The 25,772-nt window shown below is 33.1% G+C and overlaps 1 protein-coding gene across 1 annotated transcript in view; it reads right to left on the minus strand.

Annotated features, from left to right (window-relative positions):
* Nucleotides 1–25,772, minus strand: part of LOC137407981 (voltage-dependent calcium channel type A subunit alpha-1-like) — a 113,864-nt gene that overhangs the window by 69,295 nt on the left and 18,797 nt on the right. Inside the window, exons 11-20 of the mRNA XM_068094369.1 lie at nt 24,565–24,677; nt 20,745–20,854; nt 20,106–20,237; nt 18,768–18,840; nt 15,641–15,761; nt 13,530–13,630; nt 9,590–9,657; nt 5,461–5,607; nt 3,701–3,893; nt 326–435 (exon numbers count right to left, since the gene is read on the minus strand). Coding sequence (XP_067950470.1) covers nt 326–435; nt 3,701–3,893; nt 5,461–5,607; nt 9,590–9,657; nt 13,530–13,630; nt 15,641–15,761; nt 18,768–18,840; nt 20,106–20,237; nt 20,745–20,854; nt 24,565–24,677 — 1,168 coding nt within the window. The remainder of the gene's footprint in view (nt 1–325; nt 436–3,700; nt 3,894–5,460; nt 5,608–9,589; nt 9,658–13,529; nt 13,631–15,640; nt 15,762–18,767; nt 18,841–20,105; nt 20,238–20,744; nt 20,855–24,564; nt 24,678–25,772) is intronic.

The raw sequence follows: 25,772 nt of genomic DNA on the forward strand, positions 1-25,772 counted from the left end.
CTGAATATCCACAGAGATGAGACCAGTTGGGTTGAAAAAACAAGTATCAGAATATTTCAAATGTCAGACAAAACCCTAGTTCTAGTAATAGCTTTACTTCTTCCAAAGAATTGTTTGGATAAACCAAAAAAATTGATAATAGTGAGCTCAAATGAAAATAATACACATGATTTGAATAATAATTTTAATCAAATAGCTATTACCTAAATCAACTATTTTATTTATGGTTTAAGTCGTTCACATCAAAACAAACTCTATTATCGTGGTTCTGGGTGTGAAAAGTGGCAGACTAACCCTCATAAAGATTAGTATAACTTTTACATACCCTTCAAATGCAAATGCTACAAAAGCACATATTACAACTGTTGCATCTAGAATGTTCCACAAGTCTCTCATGTACGCTCCTGGATGAAGGACGACACCCAAATCAATTATCTGCAGAAAAACCCCATAAAATTAGTATGAGACAGATCATTTCAAAAATATGCAAAAAAAATGTTTAAACGTTTATAGAAATTAATCTGTTCCTTGAAAACTTGTGGATTTCCTATAATTCATAGCACCCCATGCAAGTTCTAAAGCCATGTGTACAACATTCAAAGTTCAGTAGGATACATCTCACAATGGAAGTATTATGGTAACTTTTACCGTCTCTTTGGCAGTGAGTTACAATAATAAGGCATAATAAAAGGCATATTATGCCTTTTGATATATTATAGAAAGCGGTAGACCAAGATCTTCGTAAGAATGCTTTATGCTTGTAGACTTTGATAAGGATTAATTCCTTCACCAGCATTCGTCTAATCAACAATGAAATTAACCTTTTAATTGAGCATCGTTAATAGCAGTATGTACAGAAAGAATATAAATTTACAACTTCTTGATGCCTCATTCATATCTACATTTAACTATAAATTTCTCTTAAAGCACACCTTTACAATGACAATGGATTCTTACCTCAAGAAAAGTAACTCAACTTTGCATAAATCGAAAATCTAGCAATAAACTCAAAACCCACTTTGAAAAAGGAAGGTAGGATTCTGTTTCGTCGTCATTTGCAGTTCATTTATTTATGTTAGTGACGCAAAAATAAAATAAAAACTTATTAACCTCAAACATCTGTTTAGTAAATACTATATATATTCATATTATGTAATATTTAATTTATTGTCATAGTATACAATTCTGGTAGTAAACCCAGCGATGCTTGGAAATTTTTTTGTTTTCAATGCTGGATGCTCAAGGAAATCGGGGATCCTATGAACCAGGGCCTCTCAACTCAACTCAACCGACTAGATGGCAAAGGAACCAGATGAAGTTTTGGGACCAATTATTTTTAGCAACTTGGCAGAAGGCACGAAACTTATGCTTGTACAGTTAGAAGAAAATCAGCCACAGAATGTTGAAATACCCAACGCTTGCATAGACTAACAGACACCCCAGATTATTTTCACATATTGTTTATGTATGCGGTACAAAAATACTCAAAACAGAGCAAGGCAGCAACAAAAAACTGTTAGTCAGCCCTTAAATTCAATTAAATTGAAAATTTTCTATAATTTGGAATTTAGTATAGTCACTTTTAGATCAAAACAATTTCCAGTAAATAGTATTATATGGCAGAATTTATTTTCTAATAGCTGATGAACAAAATCTTTCACACACCGTCGCCTCATGGTGCATTAGTGATTGAGAACAATCTAGGAGTGACCAGTGATCCAAATTCAAAACTGACACGCTAGTGAGTGGTGAAGGGGCATTGAATACCTACAGTCTCTATCACTGCACTGTGGTACCATTGCTCTATTAGTTCACTGCGGTACCATTGCTCTATCAGTGCACTGTGGTACCATTGCTCTATCAATGCACTGCGGTACCATTACTCTATTAGTGCACTGCGGTACCATTGCTCTATCAGTGCACTGCGGTACCATTGCTCTATCAGTGCACTGGGGTACCATTGCTCTATCAGTGCACTGCGGTACCATTGCTCTATTAGTGCACTGCAGTACCATTGCTCTATCAGTGCACTGCAGTACCATTGCTCTATTAGTGCACTGTGGTACAATTGCTCTATCAGTGCACTGCGGTACCATTGCTCTATCAGTGCACTGTGGTACCATTGCTCTATCAGTGCACTGCGGTACCATTGCTCTATCAGTGCACTGTAGTACCATTGCTCTATCAGTGCCCTGCGGTACCCTTGCTCTATTAGTGCACTGCGGTACCACTGCTCTATTAGTGCACTGCGGTACCATTGCTCTATCAGTTCACTGCGGTACCATTGCTCTATCAGTGCACTGTGGTGCCATTGCTCTATCAGTGCACTGTGGAACCATTGCTCTATCAATGCACTGTAGTACCATTGCTCTATCAGTGCACTGCGGTACCCTTGCTCTATTAGTGCACTGCGGTACCACTGCTCTATTAGTGCACTGCGGTACCATTGCTCTATCAGTTCACTGCGGTACCATTGCTCTATCAGTTCACTGCGGTACCATTGCTCTATTAGTGCACTGCAGTACCATTGCTCTATCAGTGCACTGTGGCACCACTGCTTTATCAGCAACACGTAGAAGGAGAAATACTACAATACGAGCTGAGTAAACAGGCTATAAATAAAGAATAAATGGAGTTGGTGACGGCAGGTTTGCTTGCAAGACACGTTAAGGTAACAATTCAAGTGCATCTCAACACTTGTCTGTCATTGTGTAGTGAGTCTGCCTTTATAACTCTTCCCTCACAAAGATAATTTGTTAACATCACAGACCATCGCTTTTATTATAGGAAATATTATTCTTCAACTTTGGAATGTGGTTGAGTTGTGCTACCAAACGGTTTGAAATGGTTGAGTGGTGCATGTGGTAGAGTTTTGGTCGACTAAAGTGAGAGACCAAAGCAAGGCAGTCATTCACGAAAAACTTTATTTCACCTAAATCATCCGCTGCAGCAATTTAATTTACTCAGGTGATTCTTATCGCCCATTTCGTAGAGTAAAATGATACTTTGTTACACTCACTTCGCTAATAGACGACTGTTTATTAGTAATTACACGTTTTTCATCTACTTTGACTTTGATTTAGTAACTTTCATTTATGCAAGTTTTGCTTTTGCAGTAACCAAAATAAAATGGACATAACCAATATTAATATTCAAAGCTGAGCTTGCACAAAATTATAATAGATTTTATTAGAAAGTATCGGTAATTTCCTATCATTTGCGGTTGTTTTTGATGTTTGAGGTGATCTGAGTGCTAAAATGTTTTAAGATTAAAATAGACAAAACTCGATTGTGGTCAAAAGCCTCAGATCAAACCAAAGTGTGATAAGACCTCTATAGTTGGAAAGACACTCACAGATAAGAGACGCGTAGCGTTGCAACTTGAACACAATAGCTGATATCAGCTGTAGCTGCAATATCAACTAGTTACATCATTTCCGCAATTTCGTGTTTTAACCGCAATAAAGTTTTGTCTAATGTTTTCAATCTTGAAAAGTCGTGGCAATCAAATCATCTGAAGTGTCAATAACAAAATTTCAATACTTTTTGATAAAATCTACTAAAATTTCGTGTCATTCATTTTTAAGAAAAAATGATTTGAAACAGGCAAGTTATGTTTACAAGGTATGATTGTTATTATTCGTGATTGTTGCAAGCAAAGACTAATCCTATAAATAACTATTATAACATCATGAGTCACCTTGAGCAGCAGCTCTACACTGAAGACAGCAGTAAATATGAAGTCCATAAGATTGAGAGCTTTATTCTTGGTTGATTTGTCTCCCAAAATAGGATCTTCAGCAGCCAGAGCTAGCGAACTCGCCAGTATGACAATCATAATGAACATGTCGAAGAACCTCAAATTCACAACAAAGTGACACAGTATCCTCAGCCTGCAAAAACCAAGCAGGAAGTCAGCAAATATTTTTTTAGCAAAAACAAAAATATTTATCAAAAACTCTCAAAATACTTTCAAACGGCGAAAAATTGTTTATTAGTTACCAATTCAACTCCTTAACTTCATGAAAAAATGTGCCTTTCAGTACTGTGTGGATGTTAGCAATACCTTATCCCTTTCTTTTGTAACTTTACTTGCGATTGGCCAAGAACAATAAGTTTCTACTGAAGAAGAAAAGTACTTAATTACTAAGTTTCTATATAGCGATAGTGTAGCGACACCTCGGTGCGCCAGTGCTGAAGTGCTATGTTGGGCTGACAAACAGATCATGCCTCCATAGGGCGGTATAGTAGAGCAATGGTTGTGCGACGCTGTATGTCAAGGCATATGCTGCATCAAGGTAACAGAAGAGCAAGCCCTATGAGCACGCACAAGTGTGATGCCGTAGGTCACCAAGGTCTTTTTCATGGCACAAAGATACCACATGGCACAGGTGTTTCCTTTCAAACAGCGACACTGAGTCACGACAGAATGAGAGCAACACTGTTGTTTCCATGATGGCGTTGCGTGGAAAGCTAAGTACTAAGTATTAATGCATTCTGATTAAAAGCACTCAATAGTGAAACAGTTTGGTTAATTTATTTCCTGGCCTAAGGCTGGGTCACACTGTGCCATAATATGTCAGATATCCTCTTGGTGATTGTTTGTCGAGTAAGTGCGCCATAGACGATGACATCGTCGAAGCAAATCGAATATGTCGGAAAAGTTTACAGCTTCCAAATTCTCCCTATAATTTGCCAAGCATGCAATGCGCATCGTTTCAGTAATGGTGATTGGCCATTGCAGATTGCTTCATCTATATTTTCTTTCATGACAATTGCTGTGGAGCTAGTATTTCATCGCTTCTGTGATGCCATTGTATAATGTGAACACTATATCACGGACTATTAACTAATGTAAACATTGATGGGTTTATGATAGCGGGAACATTGTTATTACAGACGATTGCTGGAGTATTGCTTGATTAACACCGACATATGGGGATATAGTGCAATCCAGCCTTTAATTTCTTTTACCTCAAAGATTGTGGACTATTTGCTCATGTAAACACAGATAGGCGTGTGATAGTGTGAACAGTGTTATTACAGACAAACACTGAAGTATCGTGGGATTAACCCTGACTTACAGTGTAATGCAGTGTGATCGAGCCTTTAGCGTAGTGTGCGCTGCACTTCTTAGATGTTTTATGACAAATATGTTACTTGAGTAGTGACAAAGATCACAGAAAAACGCATTGATGAAGCACTTGCTGGTCAAAAGTCATCAAGTAGCATGCAAATTAAAATCTAAGAAACCAAATCAAATAAGAAACTAAAAATGTACATTGTTGCCAAAATGGTTAAGAAATTCTAACCGCAATACTCCACAATAAGGCATTTACATGAGTCCAAGAAATCTTTGATTGCACGAATAATTATTGATGAATGATTGATGGTGAAAGAAGATTTCCCATAAACTTCAAATAAACCATCTACTTTAGCTGAGATGTCAATGAGACTTACGGGTTCACAGGGCTGAATATGTACAGGCTGGAGTACGGCAACATAGGCTTAGGACCATTAGGTTGAATCCCATCAGCTGGGGGTGCTTCTGGTACTTCCTCCACTAACACAACATTTCGTTTTTCTTCTATTGAAGCTATTGGTTGCCTAGCGAGGTAGAATTACTAAGATAAACAGGCTCAAAAAGAAGATTAAAATATCTAGGACAAAACTTACTGCTTGATCGTTTTTATAATTTTTATTTACAAATAACTATCAGTAAATCTAGAACTGCTCGCAAATTCTTTCACGTTCAACCAGATAGCCAGTCGTACGTGTGTAGATTTTTAACATAAAGTGCTAAACTGCTTTCATGACAATCATCCGTTAACAAGCTCATTGAGGGGAGCTGGAAGAATGGAAAAGCACATTTTTGAGCTGCTAAGATAGATTGTGGTGAACTTATATTGAAAATGAAAGTCGTAAAACTACCAATTGAGCTTTGGAATTATTTGAAGTGACTACTGATTTTTTACATTACATAAGCCATAGGTAACAGGTGGAGCCTTAAAAATTTACTATTATATCTCATATCTTACACAAAAACCTTTTAATCATATATATTTATACTTTAGATATATATATCTTATATGTATATAAACTTACTAACTCCAAACATGCGTTTAGTAAATACTATACATATATTCACATTATTTAGTATTTAATATATTGTCATAGTATATAATACTAGCAGTGAGCTCGGCGATTGGCAGAACTTCTTTCATTTTCAAAGTTGGATGCTCAAGGAGTTGGTTCTCAGGAATCAGATAGAGTTTTACGGAAGTAGCACAAATATGAATGCATATTATACCTGATATATATTTTTTAAATATATATATCAGGTATAAATGTATGTATACATATATATAGTATAGATACATATATGTATTCATACATTTGTACCTGATATACAGTGAAACTCGGATAACTCAAACTTCAAGGGACCGAGCAAAAGTGTTCGAATTATCAGAGCGTTCAAGTTATCAGAGCACTGTCACAAGTCTATGTATTTACTTATTTATTAGTAGATACATGTACATATACAAACTATAATATAAATCAAAAGCACAAATGGCTTATTTCAAATTAAATGCTTCTAATGTAAAGTTTAAAACGTTTTTATCAAAAAGTATAGAGATTTTTCTATCACTTGAGATTGGTTTGTTGTTTGGGGTGATGTTATTGCCAGGACATTTTTTAGATTGATATTGGCAAAACTTGTTCGTTGCTGAAATGCTCAAAAGAAAAGACATCTTTTTCTTTTGAGCGTTTTACCCACGATCGATTTTGCCGATTTTTTTTTAAGTTTGCAAAGATTACCTTACTTTACCTGGGATTCGTTAAGAGCAACACTCCGAGGCAGTTCAATTAAAAGTTTTACGAGGTTTTACGGTACATTGTATATCACTCACGCTTTTTGAATGGATACTTATTGAATGTACACACGTATTCTGTGTTTATGTCAAACGATGAATAGTTTTTTTAGCTAAGACAACGTATACGTTTAAGTTCAACAATTTTTAAGACGTTTTAAACATTCAACATTCCGACGTTGATTCAACACGGAATCAACGTCGGAAAACTATTCATCACGGGCTAGCCGGGTCACGCACTCAAGGATTTTCGCCACGCACATACAAAACAACATGCTGTTTTTGTTTTGTATGTGCGTGGCGAAAATCCTTGCGCGCGTGACCCGGCTAGCCTGTGCTATTCATCGTATAGCAGTATAAATCAAATTTCACCAAACCTTTAGAAAAGTCATTGACAAAAATATTTTGCCGATGGAGGTAATAACGATGCTTATGAATTACGAAAAGTTGAGGTTTACCTCTATGGCTTGGAATAAATTGATTTTCTAAAGCGATAGCAACCGTTTTGGTAGCCGTTGGGCAAAAAACAGTTCGAATTAACAGTGTTGAGTTCGAGTTATATAGAGCCATTTATCATTGCGTGGGAACGGACCAAGAAAATCCATACGAGTTAACCATGTGTTCGCTATATCCGAGGGCGAGTTATCCATGTTTCACTGTATATAGTATATATGCATAAAATATGTACTAGCTGTACTAACCGGCGTTGGCTAAGTAATGAAAAAGTCTTCAGACATAAAATTGATTTGTATTTAACATATAACAACAACATTTACCATTCTAACTTTCAAAATACAGTGAATGAAAGAAGTTTTTTGTGTAGTTAAAACATATTAAAAGAGAAAATAAAAACAACTGTCAAGGTTTTCAAACTTTGTCAAACAACTGTAACTTTCAAACTTCATATCACGAGGAAAAGGTTTTGTGCAGGACAACTAAATTAAAAATAAATGAAACAACTGTAAAGAGTTTCAAACAACTGTAAATTTAAAACTTCAAAACTTGAAAGAAATTTTTTGTTAAAATAAATTAGAAAGAAAAATAAAAATTTAAAGATGTTCAAATGTAAAATAATTAGCAAGTAATGGCTAAATATAATCTGTTTAGCTATGATTACAATGAAAAATCATTTAATAAATAAGGTAATAAATAAGTCTATTTTATTTTTATATAATTATAATTTAGAATAATTCACTATTTTTTAACATATAACATATAAATGTAAATGTGAAATCATTAGCAAGCAATGGCTAAATATAGTCTATTTTGCTCTGATTACAATCCAAAATCATTTAGTGTAGAATTATATGATTTCAGTCCGTTTCAGTGTTAGTATGAAAAAATTGGCATGTAGGCTAATTATTATATCGTAGGTTATAGGTACTAATCTTCATCATTAAAAATAGTGCCAAAATACTATGTTAACCTTAGTAACTATAGGTACCTACAATGACTTTAGTGAATTTTGTGGTTATGATCTGAGGGCCCCATATAATATAATACATACTAGAAAGAAGTTTTAGTATTTATTTTATTAAATCTTAAACTTTAGCATTAGTTTTTTCATTGCGAAAATTTTTTATTTTAATAAATACCAGATATACTGTATAACAAACACAAATAACTCGCCATGGCAAGTTCAGCAACGTATGTCTTTTAATAACGTATATAATCAGCATGCAAATCGCCAAATTTTAATTTCAAGATAAATTATTGTCGATATCTTGGGGCTACATAAATTAGCCCTAACAAAAAAGACGAATAAGCATCGCGCTGCATATACTTGCATATATATGTTGCATATACTTAGGTTCCAAAATATTTCTGAACAGAAGCTAAAGGCTAAAATAGTTAGCACGTGCATAGTGTAATCGTTATATGAAAACGTATTTATAGTATATATACATATATATAGTATATATATGTATATAATATATATATTATATATTATATATAAGATATATACATATATAGTATATATATATGTATATATACTATATATATATAATATTTATACTATATATATTATGTACAATATATATACATATATATAGTATATATATATATGTATATATACTATATATATAATATATATACTATAGGCTATATATTATATATAGTATATACATATATATACTATGTATATGTATGTATATTATTGATGTAATATATATAGTATATATAGTACATTTACTGTACATATATATAGTATATATATGTATATATAGTATATATGTGTATATATACTATATATATTATATATAGCATATATACATATATATAGTATATTTATATATATGTACATACTAAATATATTATATATATAGTAATATATACATATACACTTATATAGTATATATTACTTTAGTACCAATCTTTTCACTCCAAACACAATTGTTTGTTCAACTATGCTATACAAGAATCATAAAACAAAAAGACAAAAGCGAGAAATTACACGTTTACAGTTTTATAATACAATAGATCAAAGCTGAACTTACACAGCATTTTAGTAGATTTTATCAGAAAGTATTGGTATTTTTCTATTGTGTGCAATTTTTTTATGTTTGAGGCGGTCAGGTCAGACTACCAGGATGTTTCAAGATTTAAAATAGACCAAACTTGATTGCGATTAAAACACAAAAATTCCGATACTGTCTGATAAAGTTTACAAAAATGTTTTGTAGGTTTATCTTTAAAGTAAGGCAGGTTCAACTTACACTTCTTTCATGGCAATAGATTCAGGTAGAATTTGACCTGTCTGCGCGTGCCACTCCGCCTGAATTTTCTGCAATAATCAAAAATCTTAGCTAATCGATCATTTTGAAAAAGATGAACACTAAGACAAATAAACATAGAAAAGAAAATTAGCGAAGACACCAGCACTGCAGGAAGAAATATGATTAAGTGATAACAAGAAGATTAATCATTAATCTTTAAATCGTTAAATTTAATTTAATTTAAATCTCTTAAATCCTTAAATTAATTCTTAAATCTCCAACAAAATTAATCTTAATTAATTTTTGCCTAGGCAAAAATTAATTAAGATTAATATATATAAAATATTAACTATAATATCTTATATATATTAATCTTTTTTGCCTAGGCACTAGTCAGCTAGTGCCTCGGCAAAAAAGTGGCAAAGTTTGTCAAATATTTTAAAAATAACCAAAGAGCAGAGTTGAATAACACAGATTTAGTTGGTTTTTTCAGCCTAATCATGATTGGTTAGCAAAGAAATTCTTCTACATTTCCTAGTAAATAAAATTTTACAGACTTAATTAAGTTGTGCAGTCAAATATTGTCTATTAGAGAATGCCAACAGAATATTTATAAGCTCTTTGAACTTAAAATTTAATTAGCAGTCAATAGTATCTAGAGTTAACATCCAACAAGCTGCATAGTTCATTTGTCACTTTAAAGAAAACATTAAAAATTCTACTCAACTAATACTAAAAAATAATATTTAGTGCAGGTTTTAAAAACCAGGATGCAAAGGATGGCTAATCTATAAGGCATTTTCAGTGAATACATGCAAAATTTAAGTAGCAATGTTATGCTTAAGTTGGAAGTAGAAGGTACAGCAAAAATCAACTAATAAGAACAACTAAGTGTTTCACTAGTAACTAGCCGGTGAGTTGAGTTATTGTCCTACATTTGACTAGTAAGGTAACACAACACTCCTTAACCTGTAATTGCAACTGCTGTAGGGACAGATCTGAGTGGATCAGTGATCTCCGCTGTAATTGTCCAGTCAAGTTCAATATTCAGTTATAATACATGCAGATAAATTAAACTTTCCAACAATATAGAACAGGAAGTCTTCCTACTAGAAGAGTCGTGCCCACCTGTAGCCATGACTGGAGGCTTAGAAGAGTAATGCCCACCTGTAGCCATGACTGGAGGTTTTGAAACAATATCCTATCATACAGGATTTAAACTGACAACTTTCAGCGTGATAGACTGACTCTCTAACAACTGCTGCAGTTGACCACCTTTTCGCACCACGGAATAATTCTACATATAGTTACAACTGGTAACAATCTCTCATAGCCCATTAGTGTCTGGATGCTAGAGTAAAACTGGCTTTTTAATCCCAGTCCAGTAGAGATTTTATTATTTCAGTCATTTTTTTATGAATACTATCAAAGCTCTAGATAATCGATGATGTACTTTAACAGTTTGAAATTAGTAAAAAAATAAATACCTACAACAATAACATCAGTAACTCTAAGTGTAAATTGAGTTTTTTGTGGCAGATTTTTTTCTGTTCGCACCAAGACAAGTCTGGACCGGGAATAGGCAATTTTGCCATTGCTTATTTGCAGGGCCAGAAATATTTTAAGTGAGTCAAGATGTACATCTTGTTGATAGTTTCCTATAGAGTTTCTTGTGAGCACTTTTTGCAAGTTCACCAATTATTTTGCATTGCCCAGTTCATGACTAATAACGGTTAACTATAGGGAGGACAATCTTTTAATACAATAATTTGCTTCAATTATTATAGCAACAGCATAATAATTAAAGCATGTGCTTCAATTATTACGCCGTGAATAGTATATCAGTTAAATCAGCCACTCCCTGCTGAATCTATGACAAAAATATGCACAAAAGTGAAAACAAATATGGCGTTCATTTTAAATGACAATGTGTGATTTGCTTTGAAAGGGGTTCCATTGGCTACTCAAAGTGAAAATTGGTCTAAAATCATCCACTGTTCGGGCACAGCCTGATAAAATCTCTCTCTGGGCAAAATTGGTCTAGGACTCAATTGTTTTTTTTTACACGAGCCAGTCTTTAGTCAGACAATCAGCATAAAATCCATCACATGAAATCCATCACATGAAATCCATCACATGAAATCCATCACATGAAATCCATCACATGAAATCCATCACATGAAATCCATCACATGAAATCCATCACATGAAATCCATCACATGAAATCCATCACATGAAATCCATCACATGAAATCCATCACATGAAATCCATCACATGAAATCGGCTGGTTTGAATGCAGCTTAATATAATTCATATTATAGAATTTTAGCCTCAAATCCTACCTATACTCATGGTCTAGGTTTTTACACGTTTATAATTCTTTCTACAGAATTAGTCTTTTTTTTATATTCTACTAGTTGCCATTTGTGTTTCCTTTTCATTTTTATTTTTGTTGTATGGTTTTTTCCTTTTAGAACCTTTTGGTGAGCTTTCTTAATTTTGTTTAGAACGCTTAAACCTTGAAATTTTATTGAGAGAATATAAACTATTGTAGTCAGATAAAAAATTAGTTTTTCTTGTATGATTAATTTTGAAATTACAAAGATTCCTTCCTCTTGTCTTAAAGACTTCTTTTAATAACAATAAACCAAGCTCAGGCCTAAATTCTTGCATTATTCAGCATTAAAAATTATTGTAATATTACTTAGAGCTTATTCCGTGGCTCAACTTCAAAATGTTCTTGCCCTTGTGGACAGCATGATGTTGGAAAATGCTGACCACCTAAGAGATATTCACTGTTCAACAATAAACCTAAACAATTAGAATGAACTCTAATATAAAAGAAAAGTTTTGCACTGCAAAACCACGTGAGATAAATTGACAAAGAAGTAAGATACTAGGAAACTATTACGGGAGATAAAGGTAGGCGATTGTTTAGCTATTGATTTACAGCTCACTTCTTTGCTTTGGCAATACAAGGATGAACATAAGATTTTCTACTGCAAGAGAGCTGCTCAATAAATATTATATTCACTTTTTGTAAGAATATCTCACTGGTATCATGGAAGGATAAGTGGTATAAAGATGTCTTAGGTTGTCTTAAGCCTTCGGTTAACTAGTGTAAGGACATTTTAGATTCTCTAAAGTTATCAGTTAAGTGATATAAAGACACCTTAAGTAGTCTGAGGTTTCTGGTTATGTGGTGTGAGGATATCTTAAGCTGTTTTAACTCTTCCAATACTGTGTTAAATTTGCTATTCTGACCAAATAAATTCAAACGGATTTTCAAAAATTAAATATACTGCTAGTATTTATGCATTATCTCGAGAATCAATGCAGATGTGGTTTTACTGTAAAGTGCATTTTATTCAGAACAAAGTTTCCTACAAGATAAGTCAGAGGTTGTTTATTGAATCCAATTTTTGCAATACTTCTGAGCCCTTTTTTGCATTTAACAATTGCGATGAATTTATTTTTGCCATGATGGTAGCGATCTGGTTTTCCCATTTTTGAAAAGTATGTAATAATGGAATACGTAGCAAAAATACTTTTGATTAGTCGCACGCAATTGGCAACAAGGTTGTTTCATTGGAGACCAAATTTGATTAGTCTAGCTACTGCGTAGGCTTCCTAATGAAAAGAAAAGTGAAACCCTATTGATTAAGCCAATTCATTGGCTGAGGGCCTGTACTTCTATTCCCCAGATTGCCGATAGCTTGGGGTATGATAGCGAAAGAGATAAGTTTTCAATGAAGTAGTGTTAGAATATCTTAGATTCTCTAAAATTTTTAGTTTAGACTGTAAGGATATCTGATGTTGTTTAAAAACTTTAGTCAAATGGTATAAGGATCTTTTATATTATCTAAAGGGTTTAACAAACTCGTGAAGAAGTTGTATACAATATCTGAAAAACTTAATGATTGAAGGAAAAATTTTACCTTATCATCATTCTCAGCCTGTTCCTCTTCAGCAGCAGTCAACTCTTGAGCATTTGCTAGATTATCAACAGCAATAGCAAGAAAGACATTGAGCAGCGTATCTTAATACAACAGTGGTAAGGAATTTTGGTGATACAGACAACAACTAAATGTATGAGTACATGTTATTATAGTGAATGCTACACGAAGCCTCAATATCTCTTCATGTCCCATTTTTAGACAGGAATATAAGTGAATTCTGCATTGGTGAATGAATTAAAACTTTTATGGTAGACTCTGACAGATTTGAAAAAATTTAATAAATATTCTCAGTTCAACACTGCCTATTCAATGATCAACAATTTATCGGTATTGTTACTTCTAACTATAATTGATTTTTTGTTATGACTATATTTTGTAAATATATTTTAATTATAATTTAACCACAAAATATTTAGTAAGTTTAAAATTTAAAATAAGATGCTCAAATGAATAAAAGCATCAGATTTAATTACTTGAGTCATAAAAAAATTAGTTCATTCTTCTGTCTGCCTATTTAGTGGTTGTAATGCCATTGTTAGTATGTTGAACTTCATTTCAAAGAATTGGTTGTGTTCTGTTTTGCAGCAAGTATCAAACTCTGGAATGTTTGCGCTTAGATCTACAGCACTTACTATGCATCTGTCACTAGTTGTGAGACAGTTGTGACCTCAGCACTTTACCAACAACTGAACCACTTAAAATATAGATTCTCTACTGATCACATAGCATTTAGAGTTCTGTGAGCCTTAAAACAGAACGAGAAAATTTCTGCTTCCAATAGAATTATGTTATTTTTGCAAAAACAAGAAAACTTATGAAAATAAACTTTACACAGTATTCTTCATGTATCATTACAAAGCTGCGATTGATTAGCTGACAATTAAATAAAAAGTTTTAAGTTAAACTAATAACCAATTGGGGTACTTGAACACATCTCTAATTAAGCATTTAAGGGATGAATATTGAATTTTTTCGTATGAACAACTGAAAACTCATATCGATAGGAGTTTTTTAATAAATAGAAAGTTGAACACTACTCATAATGATACAGCATTTTAGGTTTTTAAACTGAGGTTCATGACTATGGTACTGTCTATCTTAAGAGTAATCTGTAGCTAAACTTGTCTTGGTGAAAGTACGTTTCCTGGTTTGGTCACAATTTTTTATTTTGGCTAACAGAGCTGAATAAGAACAGGATTTGGTTATCTTCCATTTTAATCGAAGCTTGAATTATGATAATCATAGCAAGGAATTTTTGATGCATAAAATAGAATTAGAGCAAATATTTGGCTCGACATCTAAAGTAATTTCCATCATATATTATTCTAAGTTGTTTACAATACAATAAAAGTAATTTGCAGTGTATACTAATACTTTTTCAAAGTATTAGTTTGGTAAGCAAAATTAAAAAACTTAGTAAAAGTGAAAATGAGAATAGAAAAAATATCAAAGCAAAAAAACAATAAAACTCAAATTAGTCTAGACTTCATCTAGTTTTAGCTACAGTAAGTTACTATGCATACCTCTATCTACATGTATGTACTTCTGCACCTACTCATTGCTGAACCTAAATTTTCATCAGTGTCTCAACGATAAAAATTTTTTGTGAAATACTATTTAATAGTATTTAATAATTTAATTTGATTAATTATTTAAATTATTTTAATAATTATTTAAATAGTATTTAATAATTTAATTCAATAAACTATTTAAATTATTTAAATAATTATTTAAATAGTATTTAATAATTTACTTTAATAAATTATTTAAATTTAATAAATTTTAATAAGGTAAATACCTTATTAAACATTTTATATTGAAATTTTATTTTTATTTTGTTTCATATAAAACATCTGTTTTAATGTTGGATATAACTACTTGAACTATTAGTATACAAATATTTATTTCAATAACATGAATTTGACATAAATTATGCCAAAGTTATAAAACCTTGTATGTCTAGATTCAACCTCTAGACATAGGTGTAGAAAAACACACTTACCAGCAAAGATGTTAAAATACAAAGGTTTTGGTCTGTGAATTTTTACCTAGCCATCGCAAAGTTGAACAAGCACTTCAGAAAAGGATACAGTTGCCAAAGAGAACGAGAACCACAAAGTACAGGCTGAAGGCCATCCCTGATTTTTTAACTCCTCCTTGAGATATAATGCCATTGTACATGACTTCATTCCAGTCTTCACCCGTCAATATCTGCAAATAGATATTTATGAAAATCTTTTGTTATGCTTGATAAAATACGCAAATAGAGGACTTGAGGAAAAACCAAGGTATTTATGGCACTGACTTCTTGTCAGCTAGAATGAAGTTGTAAATTTCCAGATAAATGCTGCCTTGAAAGTTTTGTTTAAGTAGACCCTTGGTAGGGTCACCAAAATTATTCAATAACTAACATATACTGCTGTGTTTAGCTATCCAAAAAATAAAACAGATATATTATTCAGTTAATAAAAGCAACTGCATGCAGGCTTAAAATAAGGTTTATTTGTGCTAAAACTGGTTGAAACGAAACTCTCTGGTTTGGCTGTTTAAACATACAGCCCGTTTTTGTCCACGCTATTTGGCTGTATTTAAAAATTTGGGTTAGATAATAAATCTCGTGCGATGTTTTATTTTAGTTCTAATACGGTGTTACGCATTTCATTAACTGCTAATTTAAACACTAGCAAGAGTTAAGACGTTTATTAACATAAACATCATTAATTTAAATCAAAGATTACAAGATTTTTCAAAATAATTTTTTTGTTCATTTAAAACTTTCAACTTACAAGAACTGCAACAAAATATAGCTAACCTTGACATTGCTTGCTAAACTGATAACAAGGAAGATATTGACTATCTTTTAAACTGCCCTTCCATTTACAAAATGTGTTGAGAGTCTCAAATACTTGCATAACTTGAAACAATGGTAAAATATTCTTATTTAAAAATGATTTTTATCTGTCAGCAACATAGACTGTCAGATGTTTGATGAAGTCGTTAAAACTTTGCTCTCATAAAATACTTGGTTCTATCTCTGCTAAGTACGCTCCTGGTATGCTATGAATAGCTGAACTAATTGACCAAAATGAATACTGATGTATCCAGATTTGGTAAATAAAATTATCTGCAGAAATTTAGTCAACAGATTTAGAAAGTCATATATATTATTAACGGTAAAAACAAGGTTATCATTATAAAACAATTATTTGTAGGAATTATTTTGCAGAAAACTTGGAGGGCTGATAGACTCATAGGATATGATTTTCTCTAGCTTAAAATCTTCTGATTCCAGAACTTCATAAATAATAAATATAAAAAATAAATAAATTACAATAAAAGAATTACAGTAAATAATTGGCCGTAAATAATTACAACAACCAGCAAATAAAGTAGTGCAAAGCCATTATACATTATATGAAAGTTAAATGTATTATATAAAATACTATAAAGATTTACACATTTATTCTCTGTTTATATTTGAGTAATACTATATCATAAATTAAATTACTTTAATTATACATTATTCGGTAATTATAGACCGTGATTTATTTTATTGGCACTCAAAGACAACTGGAAATATAGAATGACTATGCTCATGCATATCAAAGAAGATGCACAAACAAAATCTTGTTAGCCAAGTTCCAAGCTTCATAGAAGCATAATATACATAGATTCATAGAAACATAATTTACATAGATCCATAGATCAATTGTAGGCATGCAAAATGATTCCAAGCAATTCTTTGAAGTAATAGTGTGATAAGAAGCGTACAAAATACCGACGATACCTGAAACACTGTTAGAATTGAGCGTATAAAATGATCAAAATGCGCCTCTGGGCGACCTGTTGGAAAGTTAAACCTGAAATATAGAAGAAACACGTGTGGTATTTACTAGTTGCCAACACAGAAAGCCCAATCACCACAAGTGCAACAGGCTCTTACACAAACATGGAAAGTGACAACAGCTTTTGCACGAAACTCTCTGCGAGGTAACTGTTGGTGGCTTTAAATGTTCCTTAGAACTTCAAGAGGCAAACAGAGTCTAATTTATATGGTATTTGGTTGTCAGACTTGCTTTGCAGGAAAAAATAAATAATTAGACAAGAATCGAATCTTTGGTACATTCAATCAGTATCTTGGGGTTTGTTCAAAAAACTTTGCATTGATGAAGTCTAATTAGGAAGAAGAATGCTATTTATTTCTGAAAGACACCAGCAAAGATAACTCTGTTATTACACTTTAAAAGTTGCAAATAAAAGTACAGGAGTCGTTGAAGCTAATTTCAATAAGACAGCAATCTTTGGCCGAAAAAGTCAGAACACAATTGGTTACCAAATAAGCAATAAGCCATCACGAAAACTCGTAATGCGTTGTGGTGGTGTTCCTTGTTGAGGCTTGGAGCATTCAAACCATGGCCTATAATGCACCTTACTAAAAGAGCTGACAATCAGACTACAATAAACTTTCACTGAAAAAGTCAGTTTTATGTGATCAATAACAGAAGAACAAGCAGTCCGTAAATGTTCTATTTTCATTAGTACTCTGTGATTAAGAAAGGATTCAAGAACGACTATTTCGATTTTTAAAACATTTTTTAAATGATCCATAAATTTTATTTTATACGAACTTTTAAAAGTGAATTTGTTATTTTACAACAGTCTTTATTATAATAAGAACTGTGTCTGTCTGTTTGTCTATATGTCTGTTCGAAGCCATGCTAAGAGCATTAAGAAAAACACATGCCCAGCACTGGAATTGAACCAGGATTTCCAGATTCCCGGCCAACTGCACCGCTGGACCATCTTGCATCAACATGGAATATTTGTACACATACTTGTTACACAAGATGATATCTCATAGCGCACGAAACTGCTAGTGTACTAGTTGCTACGAAACCTGAATGCTCTGTTTTTGTTTCCATTATACCCCTTAATAACCCGGTTTTTCATTATACCATTAACTTACTCAAAAACAATTTGAAAAAACAGCCATTAACTCAGTTGGTGTACATCAATGCAGAAGGATACTAATTTATTCCTAAATGTACCGTGGCGGACGTACAAAATAATGCTATACCACCAACTACGCAGAGCAACACACAGAGTTACAATGTTGATTTTTGCACAAGACACGTGGCGAAAGGAGACTAGAGACTTTGGTGGATAGGAAATGACAGGCGTAAACAGGTACTATACACTACAGCCCCATAGATATACCTGAAACACTGTCATGAGCGCCATAGGAAAAGTATCAAAGTGTTGGGCTGGTCGACCGTGACCAAAGTTCCATCTGAAGGAATAATTCGATCAGAAGGCTATTATGTAATTACTGTGAAACATTGCAAGCCACCATATGAATTCAGCTAAAGAATCTAAATGTTGCAGCAAGTATTGCTGACAAGCATTGAGAAAAAATATTCAACCGTTTTGCTACACAATGATGTGATGTGCATGTATTTTGTAACATGTAATGATTTTCATTGTGAAATGTGTTTAAAAAAATTTGGGAAAAGCCATTGCATGATTTTGTCTTTATTTACACTGTATTAAGGGGTTAGCAGAAAACCTTGACATATATCCAGATACACTGAAATTGATATGTGATATGTAATACGTCACTTACTTTTGGATTTACAACACTCATAAAATGAGATTGAGGTGATTTGGGAAAACTTGCATCAAATCTCATTAGAGTTACAAATTGAAAGCAATTACCACAAGCTGAGTGACTCTCATACTTGACATATTTGGAGCACAACCAAAAAGTTAGACATTGTTGTAATTCATGGTTGGCGCCTGATTTACAGCAAGAAAAAGTGATTAAAAGTTAATTTTGCCGAAACAGAAATAATTTTGTAACAGTTTAGAGTCTCAGTCTTGCCTAACTTATTTTGAATAATTTTAATTATTTCACATTTGATTCAACTGATAAATAATCGTCCCATCTCGTCTGTTTATATTGTTTAGCAGTACAGTCATTGCACTATGGAATTTAATAAAGAGTATTATCATAAATTTACCGGCAAGAAATTATTTTGACTAAAAATGGTTTAAAAACCTTTTGACATTAAATGGTAAATTTGGTAGTTGTTCAAATTGTGAATTTTTGACTGTAATTACTAGCTTGACAATATCTTTTTTGTAAAGCAAGCCAAAGGGGACAGCAGGAGGTTGAAAATGGATTACAATGAAATTTCCAGTTCCCAGTAGTTATTGCAGCAATTGATAAATGTCTCATTAATACATCTACATGTACATGTATTTAAATGTATAGTTTAAATATATGAACATATCAGCTTGTGACTTACTGTCCTTCTAAAACTGTTTCAATCAGTAATTGATAGTAATATTCCAAACCTAACATATCACCGTTTGTTGAAAGTTTAAAATATTTTACCACTACAATTGAACTTCTAGTAGAATCTGTTTCTAATCTGCGTTACTACTATCCCTTATCGATAGGCTTCTTCACTCGTCGATAAATTAGTTGAAGGTATTTTTGCTGCCTGCGTGAAAGCAAGGTGACTAATAGTGAGAACTAAGGCTAATACTTACTCTCCGCCAAACAGTTGCATGCCGAGCAGGGCAAATATGAGGATGAAAAGAAAGAGAAGGAAAAGGAGAGAGACGATTGACCTCATTGAGTTGAGCAGAGAAATGACCAAGTTTCTGAGGGAAGACCAGTAGCTGTAAACAAACAGAAAATTGTTGTTTTAGTCTGTGTATGTATGTGGATACATATATATCTACATACATATGCATACACATGTATGTTTACATATATATGTATAGTTATACATATATATATATGTGTATATAAATGTATACATATATATATAAAATTATAAATATATACATATGTATTCCTGTATTTATATATAAGTATATACTTATGTGTATATATGCATCTGCATATATGTATACATATATTTATACATATGTATACATATATATGCATGTCTATGCATATACATATGTATATACACAAGTATACTTTACCAAGTTTTACCATAAATATGACTTTGTACCATATCACAAGCAATCTATACCAAACTTAAAAGTCTTAGTAGCTAAAATTTGCATAATAGTAAGAAAACTAACAAAATAAAGGAAAACAAGCAACATGAGATGGTGAAGCTGCACTGGCTTCTTGTACAGTCTAAGAGTTGTGTTCCCATGGCGTAGTATTCTTACCTAGTAACTTTGAATATCCTGAGAAGCCGGAGGGCACGCAGCACACTGAATCCAAATGACTCATTCTGAATGCGAAACCAAATCACCTCAAATATGCTTCCAAAAATCACCTAAAGAATTCAACAATGCGATGTAAAACATTGGCTTGTTATACTAGGCATAAGATCCTTGCAAACCAATCATGCCATGGAGGGGAATCAAAAAACATGTGTCTCTTTTTAAAACTATATAACCAACCAACTTAAACACTTACTAGTTTTGCAATGAATAAAATCTGTCAATTTCGATTCGAAATGACTCGGGGTCCCGATAGCATGTTAAAAATTTTCAAAACTAACCATGAATGGATAGACATGACACAAGTACACGAGTCATGGCATCGTTTCTGTGCACATGTATGCAGTATTTGGTATAAGGTTAATATCTGCCATCTACGCACATACAGTACCGAGTGTTAGGTTGTTATCTGCCACGTTTGAAGCATTATAAAAAGGCCTACGCTACATGCAAATGCTAAATGGAAAAAGAAAGGCCAAAAAAGTAAATATAAAGAATACACAAAAATATGTAGCATCTACCATATTGTACTTTATGGTAGTGTAACATTTTTTTACATGCTCGTGAACAAACAAAAGCTAAATAAAAAAAGTTAAAACTTAATGTATTGTTACAAATGTACACTTATTATTAAAAAAGCCAATAGAAAGAGAAAGAGAGGAGGCAAAAAAGTAGAGTGCAGTAAAAATATCCTATTCATATGAAACACATTAGACTACTGCTAAGCAAAGTGTTTATCAATGGAGACTCAAAGGTGGGTTTGTATAACGATGGGGTCTTCAGAACGAAAGCAACTCTGTCGCTAAGCAAGAGCAACTTGTATTCATTCACTGCTAATAACAACCTGCTAATTTAATATGGCTGTAACAGATGTAAAAATCTTCTTTACTATAACAAGATCTACTTCCTTTTAAAGCCACAATTAGTGATTAGGATAATAGATTACTTTATACAGGTGTTGAGCTCAACAGGTGTTGAGCTCAACAGGTGTTGAGCTCAACAGGTGTTGAGCTCAACAGGTGTTGAGCTCACGACACTCATCTTTACAGCCTGACACTCTAACACCTCGGCCAATCATCTGCTATACAAATATGTTTAGAACGGTTGTACACATACTTATTCTCTATGCTCTATAGGCCCATCTGACTGCCAGTGTACAAGTTAATATAAGTATCAGTTCAAATCTTACACGATGCAAACTTTTTTCTCAACTTCAAACAGTGGCTTCAGACAGGCAGACGATGGATAGACGGACATACACACGGACAAATGAACAGACAGACGATCAGACAGATGGACAGATGGACAGACGGACAGACGGACAGACGGACAGACGGACAGACAGACAGATTGACGAACACAAACATTATAGTAAAGGTTACCATTACGCATTTTATCAACAATGATTAAAATGTATACACAAAAGATACAAAATTCTATGAAAAATTTAGCAAAATTTGACTAAAAAAGTACTATTGGTCATTTTGGGCCAAGTTTTTCAGTGGGATATAATTAGACGAGTTCCTAACATGGACTGATGAGTGATGACTACATGAGAACAATTATTAACAAGGAAATGCATTAATTCAGTAGCAAATGGTTCCAATTTTTTACCTCTCGTCAGAGAATATTGTACAGTGGAACAAAAATCTTTAAAACTAAAGTCTCCTCTCATTTCTCAATTTTTCAATCTGTATGGATGCACATGTATGATTATTCTGTAAGTTGAAGTTCATAGTCTATGTTAATTTAGTTCTGTATCACTACAGACACCCCTGCCTATGCCTCACGAAATCACTAAGGTAACATCTGGAATTGCCTGCACCTAACATAAACAAAGCCTCCTTTGATTTATTCATTTACTTTCTTATAAATAAATTAGTTTATTACAAAATGCATTCTTTTTTAGGGCTATAAGTAGTCGGATGAAATATAGAGCATCAAGTTTGTGAGCTTTGGAACAAATTAAACAAAGTACAATGAATCATTATAAAAGAAACTGCTCCAACATTTGACGATTTTGACATGAAAATTAAGTATCATAACAGGTGAGTTTAGCATGTCGATGTTTGAGTGTATTGTTAATACAGCCCTCAGGCCTCCCTTATGAGAGCTACTTTTAAAGTGTTAGCTTAAAGCACATATACTATGGCCGGGCATGTTGGCACACAAGGTTCAGAATCAAGTCACTCCAATGAGGCATATTTGCATGTTGTCCAAAGTTTTACGACTCTAAAGCATAATTTTTTAAGGAAATATGTCAGTTTATATTTTTTTCTGAACAGATTCAGTAAATTAACATAAAAAAAATTTTTTAAATATGAGAAGGGGTGTTTGACCTCTGACCCCATCAAATTCATGTTTTTGTTGAAATGCCAATGAAGTGTTTAGAAGCTTGTATAAAGGTAGTAATACAAGTATGACCTTCATTGCCGATTTGTAGCAGTTGAAACGTTTGGCGCATCCTGAAAGTATGTCGATGTAGGATCAGAATGCTTATGCAGTGCTGGCATTTCATTGGCTAAGTCTATTATCAAAGAAAGCTTGTTGTCATTTTAAGAAATTAGTTAAAGTGCTACTCTCTTCGTTACTATAGCGATGCAAGTGGCAAAGATAGAAAAACATATTTTAAAAACTGCCTAATAACACTATTACAAAAAATGACATCAAGCCAGCGAGGTAACTTTTAAAAAGGAGTTGAAACAGTTTAAAACAAAGTGACGAAATGTGAGCATGCATGATTAATCTGTAAATCCACTTAAGTACCAGCACGGCGACTGCTAACATACTTTGGTCTGGTTGGCTAGCTGAATGGAAAACATTAATGAAAACAAATCATAAATGCTGCCAAGTTAGTGGCAGAACACCGCTAGAGTAGCTATGGCTATAATAAAGATGACCTATAATATTCATGATAAGCTTATTGCTACTCAAGAGCAAGGTAAAAAATCGGTAAACATTTGTAGCATTTACCGCAGTGTACTCTACAGTGCTCTAATATATCGGCTTCACAATAGACGTGTACAACATTTTAATATATTTTATCAAAAAGTATCAGTATTTTTCTATCATTAGCAATATTTTTTGATGTTTGAAGTGATCTGACTGCCAGGATGTTTAAAGATCAAAATCGATAAACTTTGATCACAAATAAAATGCTCAAAAGCAAAATATTTGCAAAATGATGTCACTATTTACTATCGCTTTTATAGTTGATATCAGCTATGGCATTCGAGTTGCAGAGTTACACGTGTTTATTCTGTTAGTCTCTTTGCAGCTGTAGATATCATAACCGCACTTTCATTTAGTCTGAGCACTTTAACAAATATTCTAGGCATAGTTTATGCAAGATTTTGAAACCTGTTACACAAATGCAGAAACTCAAGATTCAATACTGGCTAACATCTGAGAGAATTTTATTAGTGTTTATAAAAATGGAGTTGTCCGTCCACCTAAGAATACGACTTTTGTGTACTTATTCTTTGAAACCAGGGTAGTGTCAAATTAATATTCTACCAATAGCCTAAAATTTTGCGATTGATTTTTTAAAACAAAGTTTTGTTCTAAAAATTATGTTGATTTTAATCTTGAAACATCCTGGCAATCAGATCACCTTAAACATCAACAACAATTGCAAGTATTAGAAAACTACCGGTACTTTCTGATAGAGTTTATTCGAATTTTGTGCAAGGTCATTCTTAACTACAGTTGTAATAAGAACCTATAATATCTTTAGTAAGTCTATAGACTAATAGATACTTACCACACAGTCAAACTTGTTGAAAGCTGACATAAAGTAGATTTTCATGCCGAGTCCGTACATCTTGATGATCATCTCACTCATGAATAGACATAGAAAGATGTACTCCGCATATGCTACAACACAAACCGTTATAACAATGGCAGCCATTGTTGTACAGAAACTGGCCTTGAAATATTAATAGGGAGCTTCCTTGTAACCAAGGTGATTAATGTTACACATGAGATTGTAATAAAACATGCCTTCAGGCAGTGAAACAGTCAACTACATGAACTATCAAGAAAGTACTACTGACCGTTGAGCGGATCATTGAGGAAACAGTCTTTGAAAAAGCTCGTGATATATCTCAAAGGAAAAAAGTTAAAAGCTAATGTACATCAATTTGTAAGTTGATTTTAGCAGTGACTTCATGTGTGAACTCCATGCAGCATGGATTCATGCTAATAAATAAATATCAGGAGCTATGTTATCTTATAATAGCTGTTTGGTAATAGTTTTTGGTCCCATTTAAACTATTTTTGATCCCATACTAACAACAGCAACAAGATAAAAAGTGTATAGCAAGATAACATTTTAACGTGTTAATCTTGAAGCTAATCCGTATTTTGGTTTTATATTGTTGCAGTAGAATGTCTATTCTATAATTAGACCACTCTGGATATCTATTTAGCCTTGTTTTTGGAGTCAGCTTCATATTGTAGGCTAATATTTGATTGCTTAAGTGAATCCCCTTCTTATGTGTTAACACCTTGGTTATAATAGCTGTTTAACGCAATGTCAATACAGTCGACCCTGCTTCACTCTCACCAGACTTTCGATTGTCCGGACGTCTGGAGCCTAGGTGTTTTTTCCGATACAGCCATTTGTTATGGCACACCGCTGTGACCATAACCGTCGAAACCGACCTCACTGTCACCCGCATAAAGATGACAGTGAGGTCATCTTTATGCCGGTTGACCTCCCTATTATAGGAGGAGGCTCGGTCACCGGTGAGCTGGCTCGGCCAACTGAGTAAGAACAAAGTAAAAGGGGGCCTGTTGTAAAGTCTCAATATATAAGGAGGAAAATCGCGATCGTTACAGCAGAGTCGTAGTACGCATACGCACTCTAAATGCATGCTTATTTATTCTAAACTGACATGCATGTATATTTATATACATTGCTCAAAATATATATTCGAGAGGCTAACACTCAGTGTGTTTCGTGTTGAA

The sequence above is a fragment of the Watersipora subatra genome, chromosome 11 (genome assembly GCF_963576615.1).
Source record: "Watersipora subatra chromosome 11, tzWatSuba1.1, whole genome shotgun sequence".
Lineage (NCBI taxonomy): Eukaryota > Metazoa > Bryozoa > Gymnolaemata > Cheilostomatida > Watersiporidae > Watersipora > Watersipora subatra.